General features: G+C 36.8%; 1 protein-coding gene across 3 annotated transcripts; it reads left to right on the top strand.

Moving 5' to 3' along the window:
* Window positions 1–577: 577 nt before the first annotated feature.
* On the top strand, window positions 578–10526 carry prelid1a (PRELI domain containing 1a). Of its 3 annotated transcripts, none has more exons than XM_077022735.1 (6): window positions 578–753; window positions 1041–1158; window positions 1283–1508; window positions 1681–1794; window positions 2081–2159; window positions 5294–10525. In XM_077022735.1, exons 2-6 carry the CDS (start codon window positions 1067–1069, stop codon window positions 5413–5415), a joined length of 633 nt encoding a protein of 210 aa, XP_076878850.1. In that variant the 5' UTR covers window positions 578–753; window positions 1041–1066; the 3' UTR covers window positions 5416–10525. The 3 variants fall into 3 exon arrangements, with proteins under 3 accessions (XP_076878850.1, XP_076878852.1, XP_076878851.1); XM_077022736.1 differs by having other exon boundaries at window positions 582–731; XM_077022737.1 differs by lacking the exon at window positions 2081–2159 and having other exon boundaries at window positions 5294–10526.
* Window positions 10527–21032: the final 10506 nt, after the last annotated feature.

Here is a 21032-nt window from a genome sequence, read left to right as displayed (position 1 = left end):
TGCCACACAGTTCTTCTTGAACGAAGAAGTAGTGGGTTGGCGCACGAGAGCGCATTAGAGGGTGGAGTTGGATGTGGGCGGGGTTGGATGTCTAGTACTGCTTTTGTGGATTATAGACTTGTATACGCTAGAATAAATAAATGCAACAACATACAGAACACACAATTACACACAAAACTGAATTAACATTAGTGACAAGTATCATAGTATAATGAAAACTCGCTAACCAAGCTAACTCGGAATTGGAAAAAAGGGGATGCATTAAGTTATGACTGTTTAATTATACTTGCATACATTTAAAAAAATAAAGAAATACATTTAATATTTAGACTTGGTGTAATTAGAAAAACAAAAACATGAAATTCTGAGTGTAAAATAACTAGATTGTTTCCTAATTTAACGAATTCCGTGTATAATTGAGATATATTAAGACATTGTACTGCTGAAATTAAGTAAACGAACTAGTTGCGCACCCTATAATTTCAACATTACCCTTACCCTGTCAACCCAAGGTTTTGGTAGCATTGCTAACCAATATAAGAGAAATCAGGCGTATGCAAAAGCCGCCACAGGGCCCTTGGGAAGTAAAATCAAGATGGCGACGCGCATGTTCACGTGTCGCTCCGGCTGACCGAGGTGAAGGAACTTGTTTCAGCGTATTTTTTTCTCCAACTTTAACTAGCTACGGAGTCTAGAGACTGTAGAGAGGTGGAAATGGCAAATAATCAAAGGTAAACGGCGTTTCCAATATTGGTAAGTGTTTAACCATTTTTATGTCGGCAGTTTAAATAAAAGTATAGAATTAAATATTCAGTTTGGCACGCTAGTCAATTAGCTAGCTAAATCTGTGACATTGATCAGCTTTGGATATGTTTGTTTCATTTACAGACGTTTTAATCACCAAATAAGTTAGTATTCCACGGTTAACGTCAATATTTAAAGTATAAACGACCACGTGAGATTTGATTGGTTTTTCTTGTGTGTATATTTTGACCTTTGCAATCTTTATGTGATTGACAGCGGTTATGTTTTGCTTATAGCTCTATGTCAAATATTATCGGGAACAATGGTGAAGTATTTCAGCTCTGTGGGGTTTCTTAAAGGAACATGGGACCAAGTCTCTACAGCATTCTGGCAAAGATATCCCAACCCTTACAGGTAAAATCGAAACTTGAACAAATTGACGGTATTTTTTTAATAAGGTTCAGTATGTTGAATCATATATTCATTCTCAGTTTTACTGAACTTGGTCCTTAATAATAACATATCTATTAATCCTCAGTAATCATGTTTTGACGGAAGACATCATATTTCGGGAAGTAACTCCCGACAGCTGCCTCATATCCAGGAGACTGTTGACCAAAACTAGCCGTGCACCTCGCTGGGCAGAAAATTTTTTGCCTACCCACAAAGCACGCAAAGCCTACATCATTGAAGACTCTATTGTGGACCCTCAGAGCAGAACCATGATCACACTCACCTGGAACATCACCCATACTTACTTTATGGTGAGGCTCTTAATCCTTTTCTCTACTTACCTAACTGACTTTACCTGTATGTAATGTAAGTCTTAAAAATGATTGAAGGGAAAACCCCCAGTAGACTTTTCCAGGAACCACCACAAGATTTTATACCATCTAGCTGTGTGTGTAAACATGCCTTCTTGTTGTATGTCTGCAGTCTGTGGAGGAGCGATGCTTATACAGTGTTAACTCTGACAACAGCAACTGTACAGAGGTCAAGAGAGAGGCCTGGATCTCGTCTAATCTTTATGGACTCTCCAAACCTGTTCAGGTCAGTGGGCCAAAGGGTACCAATTGATACTCGTACAGAATGTGGGTGAGGGAGTGGGAAGTTATTTTTTTAAGTTCTTCAAAGTAACTATCCTGCTGCTAACAGATTTTAATTATGCAGTTAACTGACATTTGTAAGATGCTCAGTCACTTCCCCTCAGCACCTGTATGGGGCATCAATAGGGCAGCACTGTCAACCTTTTTTCTTGACAATGGTGATTTTTTTCCTCTTCTTTAAATGGCCTATTTGTTCAACTTCTTTTTCTTTTTTTTTTTTTTTTTGGAAGAAATTTGGCCTTGCCCGGTTTAAGAGTAGCATCACAAAGACTATGAAAGGATTTGAATATGTTTTGGCCAGAATGCAAGGTAAGACTCTGATGTGTGAGTGTGGGTTGTGTGATATTCTTGAATGAAAATAATTGGTAAAAATATGTGTCTATGTTCCTATTATTTCTGCTACTGGGGTTTTTCTCACACTTCTGTCTTGTTTGTGGAAGCATATTATTGCCTTGACAGCCTTTGTTTAACTGAGGTTTTTTTTTTTTTTTTTTTTTTTTTTATTTAATAAAATTTTATAAAAAAAAAAAAACAGGTTTATTAAAAACTTGAGCAGACCTACTTTTATTCCCCTTTCATAAGCCAAGATTTGGTGTTTAGGTAGAAGATGGTTCCTTTTAGGGTTGCAGCGGTAACCGGGTTCACGGTATACCACGGTATTAAAATGCACGGTTATCATACCGTGTGCGTTTGCTTAATACCGGTAAAAAGCAAGCCAGCGGAGAAACTGACCCGCGCATGCGCAACTCCGCTCCGGTTCAGCTACTCAGCACAGCGGTGATAATGGCAGAAAGTGTATCAGACTTAACACATTTTTTAACAAAAAATGACGTAATCGCGGTGGCTCCGCCCGTGCGCGAAGGTCTCACGCGCTGTCGATTAGCGAGGTCGTGCACCTCTCGAATTTTGTAACTTTGCGCGCGCTGCGCCTCAGCGCAATGAACAGAGTCATATTTGCAGGGTTCATACACCTTTATAAGGTGGAATTAAAGCACTTGTACGTCATTTTAAAGGTCCGTTTCAATATTTCCCAGCACCTTAAACTTAATAAAGTTAAATATTTATACATGTACTCGAAATAATTCGCTTTTTCATCACATTATTTAATGGTTGTTTATTTTCAAAACGCCCAATCTAAACTTCACGTTCGTCGTTTCGTCCTGGAATTACAAGAGGCTCGTATTTGTTAACGTAATACAAAAGAACTGTGCGGAGGCGCGCTACGGTCACTAGTGAAAAGAATAAACCAGCTTTTTATGGTCCTTGCTTTCACTGGATGTGAAAGACGCCATTAATTTACATGCGTTCATTTTCAAATTGTAACGTGCCTGTTTTTCATATGTTAAAACCAGACTCGGGGTGAAAGCCTTAAAATAGAAATCTCTATTGTGAGGATCATATCAGAAATAAATCCTATCTTTCTGCAGTATCTGGTTATATTCTAACTTGGCAGTACAACGGACGTTTACAACAGTTGTTGATCAGACACTGACCCAGGCTGAGTTTATCAGATATTAAATAATTTAAACTTAAATAATTGTACTGAAATCCATGATTTAGGTTTCTCTAATTTTGCAGTATTTATATAAACATGTTTACAGCTTATTTTTTTTAAAGGAGACATTTTGTATACAATAGTTGCAGGTTTCTACAATAAATAGTTAATTGAACAAAAAAAAACTCGTAATTTCTGGGTCAGTGTATTTTTTAGTAATATACAAACTAACTGTGATTAGGGTTGCAACGGTATGAGATTTTCACGGTATGATAACCGTCTCAGAAAATACCGCGGTATCACGGTTATCACGGTATCACAGTTAGTTTGTATATTATTAAAATATACACCGACCCTTAAAGAAATTACAACAAGTTATTTTTGTTCAATTAACTATTTATTGTAGAAACCTGGAACTATTGTATACAAAATGTGTCCTTTAAAAAAATAAGCTGTACACATGTTTATATAAATACTGCAAAATTAGAGAAACCTAAATCATGGATTTCAGTACAATTATTTAAGTTTAAATTATTTAATATCTGATAAACTCAGCCTGGGTCAGTGTCTGATCAACAACTGTTGTAAACGTCCGTTGTACTGCCAAGTTAGAATATAACCAGATACTGAAGGAAGAGAGGATTTATTTCTGACATCATCACAATAGAGATGTCTATTTTAAGGTTTTCACACCGAGTCTGGTTTTAACATATCAAAAACAGGTACGTTAGAATTTGAACGCATGTAAATTAATAGCGTCTTTCACATCCAGTGAAAGCAAGGACCATAAAAAGCTAGGTTTATACTTTCACTAGTGACCGTAGCACGCGACTCCGCAGTTCTTTTGTCTTACGTTAACAAATACGAGCCTCTTTTAATTCCAGGACGAAACATGAGAGAACGTGAAGACGTTAAGATTGGGCGTTTTGGAAATAAACAACCATTAAATAATGTGATGAAAAAGCGAATTATTTCGAGTATATGTATAAATATTTAACTTAATTAAGTTTAAGGTGCTGGGAAATATTGAAACGGACCTTTAAAGTGACGTGACGTACAAGTGTTTTAATTCCACCTTTTAAACGTGTATGAATCCTGCAAACATGACTTTGTTCATTAGTTACAAAATTCGAGAGGTGCACGACCTCGCGAATCGACAGCGCGCGAGACCCTCGCGCACGGGCGGAGCCACCGCGATTACGTCATTTTCGCCACTGATTTTAGTTTAGCTTTTTTTTTGTTAAAAAATGTGTTAAGTCTGATGCACTTTCTGCCATTCTCACTGCTGTGTGCTGAGTAGCTGAACCGGAGCGGAGTTGCGCATGCGCGGGTCAGTTTCTCCGCTGGCTTGCTTTTTACCGGTAATAAGCAAACGCACACGGTATGATAACCGTGCATTTTAATACCGTGGTATACCGTGAAACCGGTTACCGCTGCAACCCTAACTGTGATACCGCGGTATTTTCTGAGACGGTTATCATACCGTGAAAATCTCATACCGTTGCAACCCTAGTTCCTTTATTACATACTGGAATGATAAGTCTAATAAGATAGCAAATGTTGGAGCTCAGTACACCAAAAATAAATGAACAAATCTTTACAAAATTTGTTGCTTCGGACTTTCTTAGGTTATTTCACATGTGATGCCCACCATATTGGGCATCCATGATTACTTAGCATATAGTATCATACTGTGCATGGTGACAAGGTTGCAGAGTTATTTCACATAACATTGTCTTGGCCTGTGTCAGTAGCCTATCAGAAAAATATGAAAAACAGTGAAACTCATGACGCAAACATTTTATTGTTTATCTGACTTGTTCATGCCTTTGCTGAACAGCTATATAGTGACGGGAAAATTATGTAAATTGCAATTTGTGAAACTTGCCTTTAAGTTTAAAACATTTCTAGATTACAAATGCACACATCACATTTGATTGTTGCACAGGTGAAACGCCTACAAGAACACTGGCAGAGACCGCCACTGAGAAGGCCAGAGAGAAAGCACTTGCTGCTAAAGAGAAAGCTAAAGACCTGGCGGCCCAAGCTCAGAAGAATCAATACGTGTGATGCTGAAACTACCATTTAAAGAAAACACATACCATTGCTTTCCTTAATGGATTTTAAAACTCCAATCAAGTCGGTTTTGTGATAACATAAAAGTCCATCTGGATTGCATTCCCTTTTCTGCACAACCACATTACACATTGGTGAAGTGTTCCATATTTCATCTATGTGCTCCTCAGTCATTCAGCGCTTAAGAAAATGAGATTGCTGCAACAGTCCTTTAATGCCTGTGTTCACTGGGACACTACTGTAGTCAATCCTTCTTTTGCGTGTGGAAACCAGGGCTGGGTGATAGTTTTTAGCCATGTCACGATATAAGCCTTTCATATTGGTCGATATTGAAAATTATTGATTTTTTTTTTTTTTTGACATATTTAAATTAAGGACTAGGAGAAAAATATGCTACATTTTATTTCAACATTATTTAAACAAGTTTCATGCAAAAAAGCTCACATGCTGAATAGGGGTGGGTATCACCACTGATTTCCCATTTCGATTTTATTCCGATTCACAAGGTCCCGATCCAATTCAATATTGATTCTTGTAGGGACATTTCAGTTACAATAAAAAGTGTAGTTTGAATGTGAAATGTTGTAATGATACAAGGAACACTCAAACTTTATTAAAATTAGTGCTGTCAATTCCAGGTGCCGCGATTACAAGTCCTCACCAGGATTTTGCTCAGGCTTCCTGGATTGTGTTGATTCCACTAATTTAACCTGGATTGCTAATTAGAAAATCTAGCAAGCTTGAGCAAAATCCTGGTGAGGACTTTTAATCGTGGCACCTGGAATTGACAGCACTAATTAAAATGTATTAAGATATTAGTGTTTATACTATGAACAGTTACATTCTTTTTTTTAATATCAATTAATGCACACTCTTCCACATAGCTCCTTTACCAGAAAAGGCATTGAAAGCGGTTTTGAACAGCCTTTTAAAGTGCAAATTAAGTTTACATGTAACAAAAACATTTATGAACATAGTTCTGAATATTGTAAACATTAAGGTCCAAAAACTAAGATTTATTCATGACCGCTTTCTGACATCTTGGAGATTGTCAAAATATTCTGCAAGAAAAGGAGCTGATCAACATGCTGAGGAGAGAGACAGCTCCTTTGTGCAGTAACAGTATTGCCAGCTGTTGAGAAAATTTCACAGCTTTATACTTGACGCGTTGCGACCGGCCTGAGGGTCTGCGCGCCTAAAACGACGTAATCGCGGTGGCTCCGTGCGCTATCGCTTCACAAGGTCGTGCACGTCTCAAATTTTGTAACTTCGCACACGCTGCGCTTCAGCGCAATGAACAAAGTCATATTTGCAGGGTTCATACACCTTCAAAAGGTGGAATTCAAGCACTTCGGTTATTTTTTTTGGCACGGGGAGAACTTGTAGATCGTTTAATCGCAAATGCCTTCTCTAGTGGAGTTTGTTTGGGTTCTGGCATTTTTTGAATATCAGGATGGTGTCGCGTTAAATGATTTCTCAGATTTGTGGTATTCCCACAATATTTTGTGCGTGTAGTTTCTGTTCAACTTAAAGAACACCTCATCTCTAACAACCTCTTTGAACAATTTCAATCTGGTTTTAGAACGAATCATAGTACTGAAACTGCCCTGGTAAGAGTCATGAATGACTTACTGCTGGCAGCTGATTCTGGACTAGTGAACATCCTTGTCCTCCTTGATCTTACTGCAGCATTCGATACTGTCTGTCATGACACATTGCTCCACAGACTGGAATCCTGGACTGGGATCACCGACATGGCAATGGCCTGGTTCCGGTCATACCTCACGGACAGGCAGCAGTTCGTTTCACTGGAAGGTTTAAGATCAGACACTTTATCTCACTCCCACGCTGTCCCTCAGGGTTCAGTTCTCGGCCCCCTTTTTATCATCTACATGCTTCCACTTGGTGATATTATCCGACAACATGGTCTTCAGTTCCATTGCTATGCAGATGACACACAAATATACATCAGCACGAAGACTTCTGACCCATTGCCTCCTGATGCATTGGTTAGCTGTTTAACTGACATTAAAAAATGGATGAATAACAACTTCCTGAAACTGAACAGTAATAAATCCGAAGCCATTCTTGTGGCATCACCCTCCACACTCATGAAGATTGGCCAACCAACTATATCTCTTCCTGGTTTCGTCACATCCTCGGTGGCACAGGTTCGCAATTTGGGTGTTATTTTAGACTCCACACTCTCTCTGAATGCGCACGTAAAGAACGTCACCAAAATAGCCTTTTTCCATCTTAAAAACATCGCCAGACTGCGCCCCTCCCTTACTGACTCAGTGGCGGAGACACTTATACATGCTTTTATTACTTCTAGACTTGACTACTGTAACTCTGTTTTATTTGGGCTCCCTATGAGTAGCCTCAAGAAGTTGCAGTATGTCCAGAATTCGGCAGCTAGACTACTCACGCGCACCAGGACATGGGAACACATTACCCCAATATTAAAAGACCTGCACTGGCTACCGGTTCATTACCGAATTCAGTATAAAATACTGCTTTTGGTTTTTAAATCCCTGCATGGTTTGGCTCCTTGTTACCTTTCAGGCTTACTCTCTACATATACACCATCACGCTCACTTCGGTCTGCAGATGCTCACCTTCTATCCGTACGCACTGCAAAACTCAACACGTATGGTAGAAGAGCATTTAGTGTTGTTGGTCCAAAACTCAACACGTATGGTAGAAGAGCATTTAGTGTTGTTGGTCCTAAACTCAACACGTATGGTAGAAGAGCATTTAGTGTTGTTGGTCCTAAACTCAACACGTATGGTAGAAGAGCATTTAGTGTTGTTGGTCCAAAACTCAACACGTATGGTAGAAGAGCATTTAGTGTTGTTGGTCCTAAACTCAACACGTATGGTAGAAGAGCATTTAGTGTTGTTGGTCCTAAACTCAACACGTATGGTAGAAGAGCATTTAGTGTTGTTGGTCCTAAACTCAACACGTATGGTAGAAGAGCATTTAGTGTTGTTGGTCCTAAACTCAACACGTATGGTAGAAGAGCATTTAGTGTTGTTGGTCCTAAACTCAACATGTATGGTAGAAGAGCATTTAGTGTTGTTGGTCCTAAACTCAACACGTATGGTAGAAGAGCATTTAGTGTTGTTGGTCCTAAACTCAACACGTATGGTAGAAGAGCATTTAGTGTTGTTGGTCCTAAACTCAACACGTATGGTGGAAGAGCATTTAGTGTTGTTGGTCCTAAACTCAACATGTATGGTAGAAGAGCATTTAGTGTTGTTGGTCCTAAGTTCAGGGTTCCCACGGGTCCTTGAAATCCTTGAACGTTTGTAAATCTGAAAAAATAAGTTCAAGGCCCTGGAAAGTTTTTGAAAACAGGCATAAAAGACAGCCGTCCTTGAATATTTTGGGGGGTTTGAAATTTCACATGGATGAAGACCGCAGTCAAAGAATAATAGGGCACAGTTGGTAGGAAGTCAATATTTACAAAAGATTGCTATGAAAAAATTGTCATAATGTTTTAAATTTCTCATCCTTTGTTGAAAAATATGATCTGATATGATAGTTGTTTTAAGGATTTTAAGAAAGTCTGCAAAGTGATTCCTTTAGCATTAATTCAATTAATCAAAAATGTCATTTTATATTCAGAGTTGAATGTTAAAAGTGAATGACTAACTTGGTTGACTTCAAGTGTAATAAGATTATCACTAATGGTATGAGACAAAAGATGTAATAGAGATTCTTTAAAGAAACATCCTAATACAAATTATAAAACCACAATGGCTTGTAAAATGGCCCATATCTTCTAAAGTAAAAGAGACTCATTTAAATATAATAAATTAAGATATATCCTGTAGCCATGTTTCTTGAAAGAAGATTTAAACTTGATGTGGAGTCATGTGCCTTTTGTAAGTCAGAAGATGAATTCCAGGACCATTTGTTTTTTCATGTCAATATTCACAAAGTTTTTGCATGGACATTAGAAACTCGATTAATCTCAAACTTAACATTCTTTCGTTTGATACCATTTTACTTTATGCGGAAAACTTAAGTTCGGATTTCTTTGATGCCATAAATGTAGTCGTACTTTTAGCAAAATACCACATTCACTACAGTAAGTGGAGTGGTTAAAAGCCTTCTTTTTTCTTGATGATGATTGAATTATTAAAGAATCATTAAGTAGATTAAAAAAACTTGGAAAATGCTAGAATCATCTCATGCCAGATTTCCCTATAAATCTATAGTTCTAATCTCATTATATGGCTTTGCTCCTCTGTTTTATATATGTGCTGTATGTGTATATGCATATGTTTATTATTATTATTATTTGTCTACTGTCAACGTGTCATTATTTTGCCAACACAAGTTCATTTAAAATGATATTGATTCTACAGGGCCTATGCTGACTTTTACTTTGCAAAAGTTTGGTCATTCTCCTGTAGAGAAATTTGTTTTTTTGTTCAGCACCGAAAGCTAGTGTTTCCTGTATGTAGTTAACATGTGTAGCCGCTTTACGTGAATGTCTCCTTCTCACAGGTCCACTGCTAAATTGCCAGACATCATGTGTGTGAATAAAATTTTCGTTTAATCAGCGCTTAATGTCATGCAGAACATTTCAGGATGCATGGCTTGAAATGGCATTCAGTCTTTTGAATTTGCATTGAATTAACATTGTTTTTTGACAACATATTCAGGGGTAACAGTAGGTAAATGGTGCCAGGTGCAGTCCTTGAATTTGAGGAAGTTGGTCCTGGAAAGTCATTGAAAGGTCCTTGAATTTGATGTTAACCAAGGTGTAGGAACCCTGTAAGTTATGAAACTCCATCCCCCTGTACCTCCGCACATGTACATCCCCAACTACTTTTAAGAAGCTTTTAAAAACTTACCTTTTTAGTATTGCCTTCTTAAATATGTAGGTTCACATGTGTATGTGTTTATGTATATGTGTGTATGTGTGTCTCTCTTTTCTCATCTGCTGCTTCTTTCTAATGTTTTTAGTTATTTAATAATTTATTTTAAATTGTTGGTGATTTATTCTAATCCTTTTTTAGTTTTATATAAACTCTTGTTGTGTATTCCCTTGTAAAGTGTCCTTGTGTGTCTTGAAAGGTGCTTATAAATAAAATTTTATTATTATTATATTATTATTTCACCTCCATGTTGCACAGTTTACACGCGGCTGTGCTTTTATCCAACTCTTCCCTACCATCATGGTTTCTGAATCCAAAATGTAACCATACATCTGCCTTCAGGTTCTTGGGCATTTTTACTCTTGCTGCAGCCATGCTTAACTGATCACCCCAGCCAAGAGGCGGTGCTCAAGAAAAAAGGATGGTCTAACGGTTAAAACGGTACGCATATGCGGGGAAAATTGGCTAATTCTAAAAATCGCTCAGGTTTCATAAATCGATATTGAATCATTCAAATGAAGATCGATTTGAATCGAAAGATCGATTTATTTTTATTTTTTAAACACACCCCTAATGCTGAATCACCCTCCGGTGAATAACATGTTTCAATTATGTGCAGTGTTTTGTAAACATAGGACACATTAAAGCAAAACTGAGGTAGACTTTATCTGTAAGATAAAAAGCAAACCTGATAGCCAACACAGTATTAATGGAAATACAAAACCAGTATAGAAATATGAACAGGTGATGCTTAAGTTAAAGTTAAAGCTAGAGTTATTCTGAATCTAAACATAACTGATATATTCAATGCAAGTATATTTTCAATCAAGGTTTTGTTCAAGGAACAGCTGCTTGACCATCTCTGGTTTTAAAGCTGCCCTAGAGCATGTAACTATTTATTTATTTGGACCTCCCTATGGGTATTATGCTTCTTATCCTGTGTTTTACCCCTGGTTTTAACCCTTCAAGCAATGATTTTATTTCTCATTGTAAAAGGAGGTAGTGAAAGCGATCAAATGACCGGCTCTCGGCGCTTCTAGGTATAGGTATGTTAATGAAGCTCTGCGCTTCTAGTGTTAAAGCGGAATCCTTGCTCTGGTTCATGGCCAATGAAAAAAATATATATATCGAACATTCTATCGAGCGCATTTTCTATTGATATCGATTACATGTCTATCGCGATACGTATCGTTAACGTTTTATCGCCCAGTCTGAGTGGAAAGCTATTTTTCATATTCCATTTTATGATCACATTTAGATTTTTTTTCTCAGATTTTTTAGGATACTGACAGTTCTTGGTCAAATCTGTTCTTACAATTGAACAACCATGTCTTCTCCTCTTCTGGTATTTATAATTGTTCCTTTGCTTCAACTTGAAGTGAGTGTTGATGAGCCCATGATCCTCAGTCATTGCCTATATAACAGCATAGAGCTGCATGAGCATTTCAGTGTTTTAATACTTGAGAAAGCAAATTGTGGTGGATAGCTGTGTCTGGTCTGCATATATGCATGAAACCCACACAAAGTGTGTAAACCATCATGGGTATAAAACAAAATTCTTTCTCTGGCAGTTTTTGTTCAGGCAGAGCTTAAGTTGGTTAGGTTATGCCTTGCAAATGATCAAAGCTGGAGCATTCAGATTTTAAGCATGGGTTCACTGAAATGGGCTGCATAAAAGGTCTTGAGGATTTCTGTAGATTTCATTTTAGTATATGAAATCTTAAGAGTAAAGTTTACAATGGAAAAGCATGATGCAAAAACTGAACTTTGAATGAAAATGGAGTATGAAGTTAAACATAATATTTATTTGTACAAAAGGTTTACATTGATTTAAAAAATGCTGCAGACATACAAAGTTTTAAGGCATTTGGTGCTTACAATCATACAATGTACTAAGCTATGTACATTTACATTGAATAATTTTACAATAATTAAAATAACTGCTAAACATTTAGTTTTAGTTGTATAAATTGACAGATTTACTCAATTCAACATGCTTCAGGTTGGATGGTTTTTTAAAAAGAGGCTTAAGTTACAAAACATTGTGTAAGTACTACATTCTAAAAGAACATACCTGAAAGGAAAGAATCCATCAAAGATTCCAGTCATGCTTGCAAAAAGCTAGAGTCTGATGGTTAAAAAACATTAGCAGAATAGGTCTGTGGCAAGTCACCAGATATAGTCTCAGGCTTATTTCTCTCTGTCAACCTTCAAATACTGTTTATCAAACGTTTTAGCAATTTTATAGTTGTAACCAAGTGTGATCAGTAGTGGAGTAATTATAATCAGCGTTAGTTTGTGTTGTGCCAAGAATTTCTGACATCCAAAATCCACACCATGCTCTCAACATAAATCTATGTCCTCTGCAGTGGGCAAAGACATATAACTTGTCAACAATAAAGCAATGAATATGTTTTTAATGATAGTTTTGCATTATATTACAATATTATATATTTGTAATAACGTAAATATAATAACTAGCATTTACTGCTTAGCAGTTGCTAGTTAATCAAAAACAGAAATTTCAATACCAGAGATTTTTAATGGACTCACTTCTGTGTGAGTCAGACCTCTCAGAAGAGATGGCTCTGCCCTGCGGTGCTAAAAGCTGCATATTCCTCACCTAGCTAAACATAAACGGAAAGGAAAGGAAAGAAGGAAATCAGAATAGCCACACCCATAGCTTTTTGAGTAAGATGTTGGATTACATTCTGGTGGGAAGAAAGCTAAACACCTTTAGCATTATCGGCCTGACTACTACACCAAAAATTAATTTCCCAAGTACTAGGGATAATCTTCTGAGACAATTTGAGTATTGCCTACTTTTAAAACGAATATGCTAAAGAATAATCATTCATTATGATTTCTTGGACAAGTCTCCTCACCAACATGATGGAACTTGTGACTCTGGATAAGAACATCTGCCAAATGTAAACTGATATGGAGTATAAAACAGTTTCAATGCCTGGTTTTCTAAACAGAATATCTATTAGAATATATAATACTGTAATGTTTATATATTTATTTTAATATAGATATTAATCTATTCATGTTTGTTCACCTTTATGTGCAGTTGTGCCCTTCTAAGCAGGTTCAAAGTGGTGTTCCTTGTTGAATCTAAGGACAAGGGGACTGTGCTCTTCTGCAAGCAGAAATATTGCCCTCATAATAAATTGGACCTTGATCTCCATCAACTGAATAAAATGAACTCAGAATTTACCAAATTAAATTAAAGAAGCAAGTAATACCTGTGCTTTTCCAATTCTTTGTGAACTGACATATATATATCGTTTTACTATTATTATACACATTGAGGCTGATTTAAGTCGCATCATGCAACTACAAATGAATGACAGAAATATATTTGAAGTTACAGCAAAACGCAAGTCGGCCTGAAATCAAGGGTGAGAATACACTCTTCATATACAACACGATAGGCTAATTACTTTTATACTTCAAACATGTCCGATTGTTTGAGGTTTGTAACTTAGTTATCTGGGGCCTCATGTACGAACGGTGCGTACACACAAAAACATTGCATACGCTATGTTTCACGCAAACTGTCAGATGTACGAAATGTGATTTGAACGTGAGAAAGTGCGTACACCCACGACACTTTCACTTCAGGCATATGGATGTTTCTAATGTGTTTTCGTCAATTAGCAACACTTAGAGGTGATGCATTGAAATTACAACTATTAAGATACCATTTACGCACACGTTGTAGTAAGCACTTATTGGCAGAGGTGGGACAAAGTCAGTGTTTTGCAAGTCTCAAGTAAGTCCTAGTCTTTGTCCTCAAGTCTCAAGTCAAGACAGGCAACAGTCAAGTCAAGTCCCAAGTCTGAAACTTGGAATTTCAAGTCCTTTCGAGTCTTTTTTTTTTTTAACCAATGTTGCAGGTATATTTTAAATGTAAATAATAGACATGTTCTTTTTAAAATCTGTATTCTCCTCAAATCTTGATAAAACATGTGCAACTGAAAACACGAAGTATAAAAAAAATTAAATTACACCTCTTTATTGCACAGTTCAATTTGTTAAGATTAGCTGCAAAAATATTCATACTTGAGACTACAATTTTCCAGAAATAAATATTCTGTGAAAAAGTCATAAGTAGAACTCCATGTTCAAATAAAAAGTGCTGATATTTTCACAGTACAATACAAAGAACCATAACAGCATTTTTCCCTCTCTTCTCTTATCTGGTTTCTTGGAGAACATGTGTGTCCATGTGTGAGTGACAAGACAAATATAAGAACTGAACAATTAACAGGAATCAGGAATGCAACTTTAGACATTTCAGTAAACTATTCTGCATTGCATTTGCAAAAGACCAAACTGGCCAAAAGTCTGTATGTCATTTGTGCACGATGAGGCCGTAGAATGATGTCCCCATAGCTGAAAACTCGCTCCACTTTTGTCAATATATTTTTCTCGACGTAGATGTCTTCAAATACACGATCCATGTTGAGATAGAACTGGATATGATGGTGACAGAGAGAGGCTCTCTTCCCCGAGTTCAGATACAGAACCCAGGGTTGCCAATTCTCACGCATTGAGCGTGAGACACACGCATTTGACCGTCTTCACACGCTCTCACGCCACACATCCGATTTCTCACGCCGAAAAAATAATCTAGTTTATTTACCTCTGATCCTTATCTATGATTCAATGAGTTACTAGTTCGCTCTGGCACCAACCACTGGCGGTCGATCGATCGCGATATAATACTTAATTTGTGTCCATTTTACACCCCGCCCGGTAACAATTCACGTTCGCTGACCCCCCCATTTGATTGGTTGTGCTGCAGCTCATGCACACACACACACACACACACACACACAACGTACAGAGTGTGGAAAAGCAGAGGACCGGTCTGCGTCAGAAGGACGGAAATGAAATTAATGGGGCGCACTTTATAAATATTAATATGCGTTTTAAAATTTAGATTTGGGGTAAAAAAATCAAGTCTTTGCAAGTAAACAGGTTCAAGTCCAAGTCAAGTCTAAGTCTGAATATTTTTTCAAGTCAAGTCAAAAGTCTTAATATTATGACTCGAGTCTGACTCGAGTCCAAGTCATGTGACTCGAGTCCCCACCTCTGCTTATTGGGTAAAATAAAGTAAATTAATGAGAAAATTAAACAGTAAATTAATCAGACAATTTCACTGCCTTACTGAAATAATCATTCAACGTGTTTCCACTTAGCCTAGATTACATAAACATGTATTAAATGTTGCACTGGAGTTCTTGGGAGATGGCAGCATTGGCACTACTGGAAGATATTGCTAATGGCAGAATTCGCCGAGAACGCGTTTTCCGTGACCATTATGATTTTTTTGGCCTATGATGATGAGTAGATTATAAGCCGTTTCAGATTTCCAAGAACTGTCCTCTTGTGTTGAGTTTGGTCCAGTTTTGGAGAGAGAAACGCGAGGAGTTGCGCTTTGCCAGCGACAACGCTCTGCTTTCTGGCAACTGGCTTTACAAAGTTGCGCGTACCATAGATTACGGTAATGGGTGATGCTGCCTGTGATTACACATTTTAATGTAAATGGTGTACAGAATGAGTAAAAAAAAACAATAAATTAACAAGTGAATCACTTTATTCAGAACTAATAAATCATTAATGAAACTGTATTTAATTTATGATGACAAATATGTCTGAAAATAAAAACCTTGAAAGTAAATTTTAACTATTACATTTGTTACTTTTACTCTATATTTACAGTGTTATTAAAAGGATCCCTCTGATTGCACAGAATAATTTCACTACAAAATGGTAGAATACCACCTACAGGTGTCACTCAGTCAAGATCAAAAAGATCTGGTCAGGTTAGAATACAATGAAAGAATGTACTGAATACAACAAGAATACAATTAATTAATACAATTATTAAGTAGCATTAATAAATAACTACAGTGATGCAATTTAGACAAGTGTGCATGTATGCATGCACTTAAACAGTGTCGGTGTAATTGCAGTTTATATGCTGTGTCCTGCAGTTTATATGATGTGTCCATGCAGAATATATGTTTATTTACATATACATTTACATGTTTCCCAGGACATTAATGGGGGACAGGGGGAGAAGCGGCAGGGCAGCCTGGTACCACATCCACCCCTGGATTGAATATTCAAAACACAGGGTTCCCACACCTTGGTTAACATAAAATTCAAGGACCTTTCAATGACTTTCCAGGACCAACTTCCTCAAATTCAAGGACTGTACCTGCCAGCATTTACCTACTCTTACCCCTGAATATGTTATCAAAAAACGATGTTAATACAACGCAAATTCAAAAGACTGAATGTCATTTCAAGACATGCATCCTGAAATTTTCTGTGCATGACATTAAGTGCTGATTCTACGAAAACTTCACTCACACTCAACATGACTGGCAATTTAGCAATGCACCTGTGAGAAGGTGACATTCATGTAAAGTGGCTACAGTTGTTGAAGGATCAACAACTACCTACAGGAAACACTAGCTTTAGGTGCTGAACAAACACATTTCTCTACAGGAGAATGACCAAACTTTGCCAAGTAAAAGTCAGCATAGGCCCTGTAGAATCAATGTAATTTTAAATGAACTTGTGCTGGCAAAATAATGACACATTGACAGTAGACAAATAATAATAATAATAACAATAATACACATATGCATATACACATACAGTACATACATAAAACAGAGGAGCAAAGCCATATAATGAGATTAGAACTATAGATTTCTAGAGAAATCTGATGTGAGATGATTCTAGCATAGTTTTTAAATCTACTTAATAAAGAACAATATTCATTCATAAAGAGAACAGCCTTTTAACCACTCCACTTACTGTAGTGAATGTGGTATTTTACTAAAAGTATGACTACATTTATAGAATCAGAGAAATTTGAACTGAAGTTAAATGGTATCAAATTCGAACTTAAGTATAATGGTATCAAAAGAAAGAAGTTTGAGATTAATCCAGTTTCTAGTGTCCATGCAAAAACTTTGTAAATATTGAAATGAAAAAACAAATGCTCCTGGGCTTCATCTTCTGACTTTAAAAGGTACATGAATCCACATCAAGTTTAACTCTTATTTCAAGAAACATGGCTACAGGATATATCTTATTTATTATTTTGAAATGAGTCTCTTTTACTTCAGAATATATGGGCCATTTGACAAGCCTTTGTGGTTTTATAATTTGTATTAGGATGTTTCTTAAAAGAATCTCTATTATATCTTTTGTCTCATACCATCAGTGATAATCTTGTTATTACACTTGAACTCAACAGTCATTCACTTTTAACATGGGCGTAGAAACAGTCAACTCTGAATATAAAACTGCTAAAGGAATCACTTTGCAGACTTTCTTAAAATCTTTATAACAACTATCACATCAGATCATATTTTTCAACGAAGGATGAGAAATTTAAAACATCATGGCAATCTTTTTCATAGCAATCTTTTGTAAATATTGACTTCCTACCAACTGTGCCCTATTATTCCTTGACCGCGGTCTTCATCCATGTGAAATTTCAAACCCTCTAAAATATTCAAGGACCTTCAAGGACGGCTGTCTTTTATGCCTGTTTTCAAAAACTTTCCAGGGCCTTGAACTTATTTTTTCAGATTCACAAACTTTCAAGGATTTCAAGGACCCGTGGGAACCCTGAAAACAGTTGGACTCTGCGTATTGTTACGCTTGCAGACATCTTATCCCTCCCAATAGCCCAGACACAGTTTTTGACTCGCCGGTTGGTTTCAAAAACTGGAAGAAAGCATCTTACAAAGAGGCGGGGTTTGCATTGCATGCAAGGTCTGAGCAGCACAAACAAGCCGTGGTTACATGGAGAGACTATCAGAAAGCTGCAGCAGCTAATGCAACACTGGTCAATGTTTTAAACAAGGAGCACAACAGACAGGTCAAAAAAAATATATGTATATAAATATATACTATATATAATTATGATATAATATATACATGTATATTTATTTAAATATTTATTTTAATATGATTTATTTTCTCCAGTCAATACAGTCTGTAAAAAAAATCTTTTTTTGTGTGTCTCAAATGTGATATTTTGAGCCATTCACTTTGGCTACAATGGTTAATGGTTAGTTTTATAAAAATAAACCAAATAAGATTTCGAATCCTTGTCTTTTTTGCCCTGGGTTGAATGTGCCCCTCTGACCAAAGCCCTGGCCCCAGCCAGGCCCCCTCAGTAAAACTGGTCTAGAACCGCCCCTGAGAATACCACCTACAGGTGTCACTCAGGTAAGACCAAGAAGATCTGATGTGTCATTTCAAAATAAAGGCACTTCACATTATCAGATTTTATCAATTTTACTCTGCATTTACAGTGTCATTAAAAGGAATTCCTGATTGCACAAAATAATTTTCTACTGCTTATCTTCTGCAAATTCTGCTGTCAAAAAAACTTTTAATGCAACTATTAATAGTACTGTCAAAGTACAGTTTAAAGCCAACAAAATACAAAAAAAGTTTAATCCAAGAAAAAGCTTTGCCAATGAACACATGGCACAGTTATTGTCTAAGTCAAAGACTAAACAAATGGAAAAAAAAACTTTTACAACAGTATGTAATAATTATAATATACAACGTTGGGCAAAACTACTAGAGTGTACATTAGCTGAACATCATGTTAAATTAGCATTGAACTGAAACTTTTAGTCTAAGAGTTTTAAGAGTTTAGGTAAAATTAGTTAACAATCAGTCCATTAAGGACTGTATTTTGGGATGTGACAATAACATTATGGGTGAGTTGTGTTAAATGTTGTGCTGGTATTATTTAGACGCCCTGCAGATTACATGCATGCAAATACCTGCTTAAGCACATGGAATACTATGCGTTCTGTGTTTTTGTTTTTTTGGTGTTTACTGAATACATGGCATACCCCCTGACACTTGAGTAAAGACAATTGTATTATTTCTTTGCATTCCTTCACAGTATTAAATGTATAACAGTGAAGATAAAATTAAGAGTAATTATAGTAAGAACATTACATAACAGTACAGAAAATAAACCCAAACCTAATAATGATAATAATAATAATAATAATAATAATAATAATAATTAGGTAGACAAATAGAGTCCATATGAAGGAAAGTCTGGAAGGGATGTTATTGGTTCAGTAAACTGTTTAAAACACATTTAAATATTAAAAATGTGTTTCAAACCTAGCCACTAGGGTGCACACACCAGTGTATTTTAGTGCTGGTCCCAAGCCTGGATAAATAGGGAGGGTTGCGTCAGGAAGGGCATCCGGTGTAAAAACTGCGCCAAATCAAATGATGTGGATCAAAAACAGAAATTCCATACTGTATCGGTCGAGGCCCGGCTTAACAACGACCGCCACTGGTGCTGTTGTCCAACAGGGCATTAGTGGAAATTGGACTACTGTTGGGACAAGGAGGAGGAGGAGAGGGGGGGAAGAGGGTTCTGAAGATGAAGGAGAGGAGGCAGAGCAGGAAGGTGGAGGTTAGAGTTGGTACGTTGAATGTGGGCTCTATGACAGGTAAAGAGAGAGAGCTAGCTGATGTGATGGAGAGGAGGAAGATAGATATACTGTGTGTACAGGAGACCAAGTGGAAGGGGAGCAAGGCCAGGAGCATTGGTGGTGGCTTCAAACTCTTCTATCATGGTGTAGACAGGAAGAGAAATGGAGTAGGGGTAATCCTGAAGGATGAGTTTAGTAAGAGTGTAGTGGAGGTAAAGAGAGTAAGTGACAGGGTAATCTGTGTAAAGTTAGAGATCGATGGGGTGATGATGAATGTCATCAGTGCTTATGCTCCTTGGGTAGGTTGTGTTGTGGAGGAGAAAGAAGAATTCTGGAGAGAGTTAGATGAAGTTGTTTTGCAGGTTCCTAAAGAAGAGAGAGTGGTTGTTGGAACAGATTTAAATGGACATGTTGGTGGAGGGAACAGTGGTGATGAGGAGGTGTTGGTTAGATAAGGTGTTAAAGAAAGGTATACAGAAGGACAAATGGTGGTAGATTTTGCTAAAAGGATAAAGATGGCTGTAGTTAACACTTACTTTAAGAAAAAGGAAGAGCACAGGGTAACGTATAAGAGTGGGGGAAGATGCACACAGGTCGATTATAATAATAATAATAATAATAATAATCTTTATTTGTATAGCACCTTTCATACATACATGTAACTCAAAGTGCTTTACAGTATAAATAAAAGAAACATTAAAAGGAGATAAGACAAAGACAAAAAGAAAATGTTAAAAGAAATTAAAGATAAAAATATTAAAATAACATAAAAAGTAAAAAGTGAACTAAGATAATAAAAAGTAAAGTAAATAAGATAAAACTATTAAGATAGAGTTTCTTAACTAAAAGCAGATCTAAATAGGAATGTTTTGAGACTGCTCTTAAAACTATGCAGGGATGAAATGCCTCTGAGCTCTTCAGGAAGAGAATTCCAGAGCTTTGGGCCATAGTGGCTAAAAGCACCCTCGCCAATCTTTAATCGGCTTTTAGGAATCACCAGTAGATTACTGTTTGAAGACCTGAGAGACCTGACTGGAACATATCTAACAATCATTTCACTTAGGTAAAGAGGGGCAAGACCATGAAGACATTTAAAAACCATGACTAGAACCTTAAAATCTATTCTAAAGCTGACAGGTAACCAGTGCAGTGAGTGGAGTGCAGGTGTAATATGATCTCTCTTTCTCCTGCGGGTCAGAACCCT

This window comes from Brachyhypopomus gauderio, chromosome 11 (genome assembly GCF_052324685.1).
Source record: "Brachyhypopomus gauderio isolate BG-103 chromosome 11, BGAUD_0.2, whole genome shotgun sequence".
NCBI classification, from domain to species: domain Eukaryota; kingdom Metazoa; phylum Chordata; class Actinopteri; order Gymnotiformes; family Hypopomidae; genus Brachyhypopomus; species Brachyhypopomus gauderio.
Note: the sequence above shows the minus strand (reverse complement) of the source record. Positions and strands in the feature narration are given on the sequence as shown.